This window comes from Acanthisitta chloris, unplaced genomic scaffold, assembly GCF_000695815.1.
Source record: "Acanthisitta chloris isolate BGI_N310 unplaced genomic scaffold, ASM69581v1 scaffold11941, whole genome shotgun sequence".
NCBI lineage: Eukaryota > Metazoa > Chordata > Aves > Passeriformes > Acanthisittidae > Acanthisitta > Acanthisitta chloris.
Window position 1 is genome coordinate 24110 of NW_008656741.1, and position 10683 is coordinate 34792.

Consider the following 10683-nt stretch of genomic DNA (forward strand, 5'->3'; position numbering starts at 1 on the left):
CATGCATAGAAAACTGATGAAATCACTACAATTAAGTCTGAGGTTCAGCTATTTCAAAACATCTCAGCACAGGAGTGAGGAAGTGAAAACTGAATTCCAAATTGAAGCTTTAAGCAATGACCATCTCTGTAGCAAATCTCTCAGAAAGTCATTTATTCTGGTTGTGTAGAAGGATTGGATGGCATGTAAATTTTATGAGCAAAATAATTGCCCAGTGATGTTTCTAGCACAACATTTTTTCTCAAGGTGCTCAGGACAAGAAGAGTTACTGCAGATTATAAGACATTTGTGACAGTAGTTTGACACAAATACAGCAGTAGCCTTTAACACCAATCAAGCTTTTATTAGTGATAGAAGCAGAATGATCACACATTTATCTTGTATATAATATCCTCCTTTCTTTCCTTTCACCTGCCCAAGACACTGGTGCTTCCCATTCATTTATTTGGCCTTTTTTTTGCTCTTTCAAATACTTCTTTCCAGTTACCAAGCAACCATTGCAATGTTTGGTGCAGTCATACTGCCACAGAGCATGAATCCCTGTTGCACTTGCAAACTGAGAAAACATCTCTGACCAGAAGCATCTTTCTCGTAATGAAGTAGTTAATGTCCAACCCTCCAGGAGGCTCAGACACTGTGATAGATAACAAGGATTAGCAAAGAGCCATGCTTGAGCATGCAAAATGAATTCTCTGTCATTTTTTCAAAACTTACTTTCCTTGACTGTGAGCAGTGCCAGCAAAGTAGAAATGGGTGACAGGTTAACAGAACAGATGTAATATCATGTATTTTGTACCATAGCCTTCTTTTCAGGTGATAAGAATCTGAATGACTTACCTCAGTAGCATTTCTGGAGTCATATGTGCCAGAGCCTCCAGGCCTTGCTCAGATTGCAGTGAAGTTTTCCATCAAGAAAGGCTCAGAACTAGTCCTGAATACCTGTTTTGTAAAACTAACCTTTCAAGGGGATTGACCTTAATGCCATACACTTAGATTGCATGGGAATGTGTCTGCAAATGCAGTTTTTAGTCTGTAAATATAAACCCATTTTTTAAACATGGAGAAGATGTTATCAAGTGTACTTGACCTATTAGTTCCTAATGGGAGGGAAATGTGGGAAAGTCAGTGGCAAGACTGCTCAGTGGGATGACAGAGTGCCTTGATGAAAGCCTCTGCACTGTATCCCAATACACTTGTTTAAATAAACATTTTCCTCTATTTTCTCTTTCTACAGACATCTGTTCTGCACATGTGTTCCCTCTTCCATGCATTTATATTTGCTCAGCTCTGGACAGTGTATTGTGAACAAACAGCAGTAGCTCCGACAGTCCAGAATCAGAATGAATTTAGCTTTACAGCAATCCTTACAGCCCTGGAGTTCTGGAGCCGAGTGACACCGAGCATCCTCCAGCTAATGGCACATAACAAAGTGGTGAGTCAGGTGCTGCAGACAGATTTAGTACACATTAAACTCAGAGGACTTGGCTCTGTTTCAGTGTTTCAGTGGAATACAACAGGCTATGAATAACATCATAAAATAACTTTGATGCTTCTGAGAAATTAAAGAGGCAGCTCATTAGCAGTGGTTTAACCTGCAGTGGGCCTGAAACAGGATATAGTCAGAATCTGCCTGAAACAGAATCAAGGGCTAGAGTTGCTGCTTGTTGGGTTAAAATCTTGTATCAAGTCTCATTTTATATATCTTCCTGCTCTTCACCGTGGTCTGTTGTTTTACCTGACTCTGCCTAACAGCAACAACTGGTTTAGGATAATTCAATGAATATCCGTTTGAATATTTTTTACCATGTAATGGTGAAAATATACAGAACTGCTGACACTTGACTACTCATAACTCACTGGTTGCTCATCAAAAATAAGCTACGTAAATATATCTTGAAACATTTTTGAGTAATAAATGACTTGAAGGAGGTATCTCTAGAGATGAGATTCGAACAGGAAATGATCACTCCGTCCAGAAGTCATCCAGACCATTTGTTTGGAAGTAGCTTTTAAGCATTGTTTTATCTCAAATACTCTCTGCTATTGGAGCAGTGTTGTACAATAAGAACCCAGAGGGGTTCCAGCAGCCTTCTCATAGCTGCTACCTTTGCTTCCCCTTGACTAATGTTTCTCTGTGCCTACAGGCTCAGGGTTAAGAGCTTGTTTCTGATGGACAAGGCCTATTGTGTTTCCCACTTCCCAGAAAATCATGGCATTTCAGTTTTTAACTGAGGTGGTAACTAGTAGCTCTGGCTCTGGAGGGCCTGATGTTAGCTTTGAGTGAGGACGATTCTTTATGCATGGCCCTGTCTTCTAAGTCAGGCACTCTTAAGGTTTGGGTTTTTAAACTTTGGTGCTATCAAGGTTTTTCATTCTTTGTTTGGAATTTTTTTTCTTTTTTAAGTGTAGACCTGCTATCTATATGAAAATTATGTTATGTAATTCCCCCTTCCCCATGTGTAACATCTTCCATCCCAAGCAGGTGTGGACCTTGCCCTTTTAATTGTAACTACATAAGCTGCACTTGAACTACTACTACTTCCTTGTGTCTCATCCACATCAGGCAAGGACCACCTAAAGCTGTCTTTAGATGGTATTTTCACCTTTGACACCTAGTGAGGTCTGTGGTTCACAAACCACTGTTGGGAATAATAGTTCATGAAGAATCATTTGAAGAAATGGGAAGTGTACATAACATTTCTAAATAGCCAGTTGTTCAGTCAGACACAAAAGCTTCTTGTCAAGCCTTAGGACAAGAATATGACCTGGAAGTCCCAAATTCCAATCCTTATTCTGAAAGTATATCATTATGTGGCTTTAGTACAAGTTATTAAACTCTCTGCCTCAGCTATAGCTCTGTGAAATGTAGATAATTATACTTGCCTGTCTCACAGGGTGTTTGTGAGGTTAATTAGTTAGTGTTTGTGAAGCACTTTGAAGATGAAAAGCACAACATAAAAGCTAAGTTTATTATTATCAAGGGGAATTTACATGTAGTTTAGACAGGCACTGTAAATACTGCTGGCTCAGGGTGTTTGTCTTATACCTATGAATTTACCACAATGTAAAACATAAAAAGCTGTCTACTACCAAATAACTGATATTTGCATCTGTCATAATTCATGGTACAAAATGGAAGAGTTATGGACTGGCTGCCAGTTCAGAGCAATAAATTGACTTTTGATAGGGGATAAAAAGATGTTTTTTGCGAGTATGTTAATTTTCAAAGATTCAGTAAATAAAAGTATCAATTTCTGACACACTGATTGATGAGAACTACACAGCAAAGACATGAAAAACGATTTATGATGTCTGAAGAGAACAAAGCTGAAGGCAACTTGTTCTGATGTGTGATATGAATTAAAATACATCAAGCACTTGAAATATTTAACAGATAGATGTTACTGCATTAGGGGAAAACTAAATAAAGTAAAATGTCCTGTATGTGCTCATGTAATATTTAATCTTATATGTCAGTGGTTAATAAATGCACATCTAGTGAGTCAGTATAACTAGCAAGTAAATACAGGAAGATTTTTTTAGACATTTTTGGCTTAGCATGCTACATCAATTTGGTTTATGCTTGTTTTTTTCTTTCCAAAGATGGTAGAAATGGTGTGCCTGCATGTGATCAGTTTAATGGAGGCTCTACAGGAATGCAACTCTACCATCTTTGTAAAGGTAGGCATACCATACTGTGAATATTTAGTTCATGATGTTGTGTCTCTATTGTGATTTCTAAACATACTGTCCTCTCCTTCCCCTCCCACTCAAAAAAAAAGTGGAAGAAACTGGTGTCAAATGTTAATGCAGAAATAAAGCCTAGTATAATGGTAAAAAGACCAGATCATAATCTCAAATTCAGATTCCCTGATCTACTTCCTCTTTCCATTATTGCAGTGGTCTTACTCCTCTAACAGACACTGCTGATGTCACTGACTTTGAGAACTTCAAGCTAGTGTTTGAATTTTCACCATTCTGCGTCTTTCAATCATCATAGGTCCTTTGCAGATCACCTCACTGTTCTGAGCCTCACATTCGTTTAGATAGATAACAAAAGCCACAGTGATTTTCTTGTTATATCCCTATGTGTTCTTTTTTGGAGATCGGTGTTCAGTTTCCCATGGGTCACCGCGGTGTTTGCAGAACAGATTCCCAAAGGATTGGGGTAGTCTTACAAGCACAAAGTGATATTACTAGCCTTTTTCCCCTGTTTTCCCATTGCATTATTCTGAAGAGTTTTCATTTAAAATATCAGCAAATCAAGTTGTTAAGCATACTCTGAATCTAACTGAAATATGTTGGTTTTTTCCTGTAAGGGTGGTGAGACACTGGCACAGGTTGCCCAGGGACGTGGTGGCTGCCCCAGCCCTGGCAGAGTTCAAGGCCAGGCTGGATGAGCCTTGAGCAACCTGATCTAGTGGGGAGGTGTCCCTGCCCATGGCAGGGGGGATTGGGTCTGGATGATCTGTAAGCTCCATTCCAACCCCTAACATCAATCATTCTATGAAATAATTCTTCTGTTGCCATAAAGGAAACTTCTGACTGTTGCTTTACTGAAGCAAGAATTGAAAATAAAGTAGCTAAAACTGAAGGCCTTTATGTCAACTGGCATTGAAAGTATTCACACTCATTGTGAAAATACAGATCTATAGTCAGTAATGGCTTGATTCACTACAGAAATTCTGTCACTAAGGGGTGTTAAATTGATTAAGGCTGTCCCTGAAAGACATATGGGCTTCTCTTTTAGCCAGTTCAGAACGTTCAAAATTTAACAAGAATGAAGATTGATTTTAAAGCTGTGAGAAGAGAGGCCTTTAGGGCCAAATCCCTGTCACAATTCAAATGAATGCTTTCAGGGGGTTATATTTGAGAGTATGATCAATACTATGTTAAATCAGGTTGTAAAAATATTTATTGTAGATCTGAACAGTAAGTGCCCTGAAAAGCACTTTCTTTAGGAATCATTTAGGTTGGAAAAGACCTCTGAGATCATCAAGTCCAACCTTTGACCAATGACCACGTTGCCAACTAGACCATGGCCACGTCCTTCATTAATTGAACTCCTCCAGGGGTAGTGACTCCACACCCTTTCCATGGAAAATTTTATTCTGATGTCCAAACTGCTATAATAGCTGTATAATAACTGATATTTGCATCTGTCATAACTCATGGTACAAAACTGGAAGAATTATGGACTAGCTACAGTACAGCTTTCTAGAGAACTGGGCATGCAGCTGAGCTGGGGAGCCAAAACAGCACAGTGACCAGCCTGTTCTACAGCCTGCTTTCCATCAAAACTTGCATTGGAATCAATATCATTCTGCTGAAAAGATAAACTCAAAAAAATTGACAGTGTCTGACAGCACTCTGTTCTTCCAGCTGTTCTTTCTAACTAGCTTTCTGTATTCTTCCTGTGTGCAGAAAAGACTGTCTGGGGATTAGTTAACAAAACTCAAGTGCTTCAATAAAAACATCTTCTTCTCTCACTTATTTATCTGGCAGCTGTAGCACCAGAGGGTTTGCTTGCTTATGCCTGCAGCAGAACATTTCATTTCTCTAAATGTGTCCAGACCTTGGAAGACAGAAGTGGCACTGGAGGACAAAGATCTGTATCTAACCTTACACCTCTCCATCAGAGATACTGATATAAGCTAGTTTCCATGAGTGCCCTTTAGAGTCAGTGGAGATAAACAGTATTTTTGGACGTGATTCATCTTGATCCATTTTAGATACCTGCTTTGGGACAAGATGAACTGGATGTAAAGTGGTTGGTTCTCTCAACCGACTGTAAAATTTGACCAGTGAATTGGTTCAGATACAGAAGGGTACCCTAAGTTTTCACCTAGCTTCCCTTCTTGCTTGACATACTTCTGACACCAGCCCTGTCACCACTGGCTAGCTCCATAGGAACTTCATTGATGTTGGATGCAATTTTCAGTGACATTTTGTTGATGGCAGTGGAGTATGGCTTCTCAGTAGGCTTACCTGTTCCCTCCTCACCAAAAAACACATCAGGACTTGTGGTCACTGGATCTTATTAAGCACTTCATCAGTGTGAGAGTCCACAGAAGGGTGTACAGAGCTCACATGTCTGCATCTGGCTGCATTCCAGCTGTTCTGGCATTCATCTATCTGTAAATGCTGAGGTTTGACTATGGCTCTTCGTGTGATAGACAAAGTAATGAGTCCTGACAGAGCTGCGTGTGATTTTCCAGCAAAACAGCTCTGAAATTGAAATAATAATCATTCCTTGCACAAGGGAAACAGCACTTTATCTAATGTTGTCAATAGTGATTAGTTTTAACTTGCAGCTCCAGGTAACATAATTGGCAAATTGCAAATTTTAATGCCATTTGGAGGAACATTTGAGAGCAGTAATCTCAGTGGTTAAATTGATATTGGAAAACACGAATCATTCTCCTAGAAATGCCTCTCTGTCTTCCCTAAGCTTGTCACGTTACACTTCCTCAGAAGTAAAAGGAGTCTGAAATGCATAGCAATCCAGTCCAATCATGGGTGACAGATTTGCAGACCTTCTCACTTCGTTGTTTTGGACATTTTTTAGCTGTGCTCCAAGGCCTACAGAATGTCTCATGTTACTAGGAACTTCTGCTGCATGTCGTTTTTCAGTTCTTGACGTATACCTCACCATACAGAACATTTACTGTATTTCCTCCAGTTATGCTCACCTGCACATACAGAAACACCCTCACAAGGAAGATAAGAAGTGATTTCCTTTAACAAGTTTTATTCTGTACTCTCATCATTGCCTTAAACAGGATTTCAGTAATTGCTACTGGTGACATATCAAGCTATCAACAAACCTCTGAGAGTCACCTGCCCCAAAACATGTGTTATTTTTAAATAACCACATTTTCAGGTTCAGACTATGTCAGTTCAAATGGCTAAATGCATTAGATATATCCTTCTCTATCTCATAGTAACTGGAGCTGTTTACTGTAACTGTTTACAGTCACTTGTATAATAACAAAATACACCTCTCTTCTTACAGCTCATACCAATGTGGTTGCCAATGATACAGTCAAACCTAAAGGTAAGTTGTTTCTATTACCTTATCCTTTTATTTTTACTGTTAAACATTTATGTAAATTTTGGAAATAAGAGCACTGCATGTGATCTCCATACTCTCTGAAACTAGATCATTGTAGCATATCCAGATGAAGGTCTCAAGTGTGAGCATACATAGAGCATCACTGGCTGTTCATACTTGCCCTGTAATCATTATTGCTCTCACTGTCCCTTCTGAAACACCTTACTCTAACCAGGTTCTGCATTGGAGCCTTTCCTCCCTATTTCCTGAGATTTATTGTTCCCTGAGCTGTGGTTTTCTTGATGTCTTAGGCTTGAGAGTCCCTTGACAAATCAGTATTGGGACTCTTGACTCAAGAGATAGATTTGAGTCCTCAAGCAGATATTGCCGGCCTGTTTGCTTGAGTGAAACTGTGCCAGCTGGCTCTCTTTGTAAGAGAGAACAAGGTGGATCAGTGTGGTTTGTGAGAATTTTGTTGCTGAGAAAAAAATCTTGGAGTTGGTCTCAGTATGGAGTTTTTTCTGTAAGCACATTTGCCTTTCATGGCAACACTACAATGCAGGACGTAGAAGAAAAAAATCTGACACTGGGGCCAACAACCAGTAACTTTCACAATGCTTTATTAATGTGTGTATTACAGGAAAGATACTAAATGTTTTGCATTATTTCAACAGCATTTATCTGCTGGACTCCAGCTACGCCTCCAAGCCATCCAGAGCAATGTCAACCATCACAGCCTAAGGATGTTACAGGGGTCAGGACAAATGAACAATAGCTCGTCTGTGCTCCGCAAATGGCTACAGTGTACCCAGTTTAAAATGGCTCAAGTAGAAATTCAGTCATCAGAAGCTGCATCTCAATTTTACCCTTTATGATTAATGTAATTTGTTCCGAAATACTCGGGTTTTTTAGCCTAGCAATAACAGGGTTAGAGCTGTAAAGGACCTTTTGTATGACTCAGTATACATATACTGTATCTATACTTTTTAGCCTAGGACAGATTGTGAAAAAGCTTATAATGGGTGAAGCCAAGAGCCTGATCCTGCCCATTCATAATTACAGTTACTCAGGATCAACAGGTTCTAAGTCTGATTCATGGACATGTATTTGCAGGATTGGACTCAAATCTCTCACATTGTACATATCTCTCTGATCATTGAAATACCTTGTTCTTAAATGTTTCTTTACATTATTTTTGAAGCTAAGACAAAAATCACTTTTCTTTAACTTCTATTTTTTTTAAAAATAGAATTGTGGGTATTCACAAACATGGAAGTGCTATGTTGCTATTTTTTGACGATAACAAAAGAAAACAGGGTTTTTAGGAACCTTTATAGGAGTTTTTAGGGGGGATGTCTTTTTTTTTCTTTTTAGATTCACAGCTGGCAATGCAATAAAATCTGTCACTATAAAACAGTGATCTTCTAATGAGGCTTTTTGTCATCATCTTCTGGGAAAACAGCAGCTTGTAGGGAGAGTTGTTATGAAGTGCACTTAGAAATTAGGTTGTTAAACTGTGCCAATTCATTTGTCTTTTTTTTCTGTATGTTTTCCAAAACTGCCAAGTCATTTATTATTTTTTTTTAAATACCGCTTTTACTTCATTGATTCTCTGCTGCTATTCTTTGTAGGTTTCATAGAAACCTCTTTAATTTTGTGACTACTGTATTGTATTCTTCTGTCAATACTTGTATACAGTGCAATTAAAAATGGATATCACAGATCTATTCTTATTCATGTCCACATAATTTATGTTGCAGACTTCAAGAGGAGCATGATTGGACCTGAACTTTTGCATAATGGTATTTACAAATCCCAGCATTTGCATACTGTTTTATTAAACATGATGTTTAATAACAGATGGATTTTAATATCATTAAGGGACTCAGCCAAAGCCCATTGGAATCTAAGGGGAATCAATTAACTCAGTGCATTTTATGTCAATCTTGAAAGCTTCATAGTTCATCACCTCTTGTAATAAATACTTAAATCTGTGCAATCCCAGTTGTATTTTCTGTATTCATTCTGCAATGCACTGATTAGAAGAATAGCAAACATTATGTTGTGTATTAGAGTGCTATTAAATTCCTAGTCTTTATTACCACTCCCAGAATCTGCCTGAGTACATTTCAGGTTTTGTGAAGGGCCAATCATTCTTTGGTGCATTTAACAAAATAGAAATTGAAGTGTTTGCAGATATACCATTAAAGTACCATTACACTTTACAAAAACAACAACAAAAATAGGACTAATTAATGAAACCAAGAAAAGACAGTAAAGCACGTGCTATCTTGCTTAAAATATCTCCCTTCTCTGTTTTCAGTGGAGAGAAATGGAGTTGTCTTTCTTCCCTTCTCAGATTCACACAGTAGGGAGTCTAAGCTTAAATGGCAAGGCAGCATTTAATACTTCAGCCTTTTGCATGTCCTGCATAGCCAAGTCCCCTGTCGTACTCAGCAGCAGGTCCACATGTTCCCCAGTCTTTATTTTGTCTGCTCTGTACTTATAGAAGCCCTTCTTATTGATTGTTCGTGACATCCCTTGCCAGCTTCAAGTACTGCTGGGCCTTAGCTTTCCTAACTTCATCCCTGGTTGACTGGACAATATCTCTGTATTCCTTCCAGAATACCCATCTTCTGTTCCATCTTCTGTATACTTCCTTTTTGTGCATTGAGTTGGGCCAGGAGCTCTTTGTTTGTCCACACAGGTCTCCTGGTGGTTTTGCCCAAATTCTGAGTCCTTGGCATTGCTGTGAATGAATGTTTTAGGTCACTCAAAGAATCACTGGCAAAGGTATTGGCAAAAGCAGGTTTAATGTAAAAGTGAAAGTTGGCAAGGTTCACTCTCCTGCTTACTAGATAGCTAAAGAACACAGAGAAAAAACAGACTAAAATGAATCTATCTAAAACAAATCAACCTAAAATGATCTGCATAGAGGCTGGGGATGGAAAAAGGGTAAGGAGGAGAAAGGATAAGGATAAAAAGGAATGAAGGAGACCCTCCCATGGAGTCAGAGTGAGGGTTCAGTTCAGTGGATCTTCTTGCCAAACTGAGTCCCAGATGACCACCAGTTTTTGTTTTAACAGCACTTAAACTTAACAGCACTTAATTGCTAGCCTAACTTAAACAACTTAACAAGAGATTCTAGACAAGAAGCACAGTAACTCACAAGACTATCTTACTAACACATCTAACATACTTAATCTAGGAGAGCAACATTTGTAGTACATTTACTATAGCATATTCACACTCACATGCACACAGGCCTAAAAAGTATGTACAAGGTATATTCTTGTGAAAAATTCCCCTCAAGTTCAGTGAAGTATTTGTGTTGAATATATTTGCAACCGGTGAAGGGTTGAACCTTGAAGAGTAGAGAGAGTATCAGCCCAGGATCCAATGATAGAATTCACTAGTAGTCTACCAATTATAGCAAATTTGAGAGTTCACTAGCTCTGAGATGTGTCTTCCTCAGAGGCAGATGGTCTAATGAGCATTTCTTTGGCCTGGGGAGGAGCAGGAAGGCAGATGCACCACCATAGGCATGCTCTTGAGCTTGGGTGGGGTTATCCTCAGATATTAACCAGCTTGCTTGGGTCCTTCTTTCTTCCAGGGCCTTATCCCTTGGG

The 10683-nt window shown here is 38.9% G+C and overlaps 1 protein-coding gene across 1 annotated transcript in view; it reads left to right on the forward strand.

Annotated features, from left to right (window-relative positions):
* LOC103811478 (protein unc-79 homolog) overlaps window positions 1–9158 on the forward strand; it is a gene marked incomplete at its 5' end in the record, with an annotated part of 31676 nt that extends 22518 nt beyond the window's left edge. Inside the window, 4 exons of the mRNA XM_009084453.1 lie at window positions 1235–1432; window positions 3604–3681; window positions 7016–7057; window positions 7729–9158. Of these exons, the coding sequence (XP_009082701.1) occupies window positions 1235–1432; window positions 3604–3681; window positions 7016–7057; window positions 7729–7929 (519 nt within the window). The remainder of the gene's footprint in view (window positions 1–1234; window positions 1433–3603; window positions 3682–7015; window positions 7058–7728) is intronic.
* Window positions 9159–10683: the final 1525 nt, after the last annotated feature.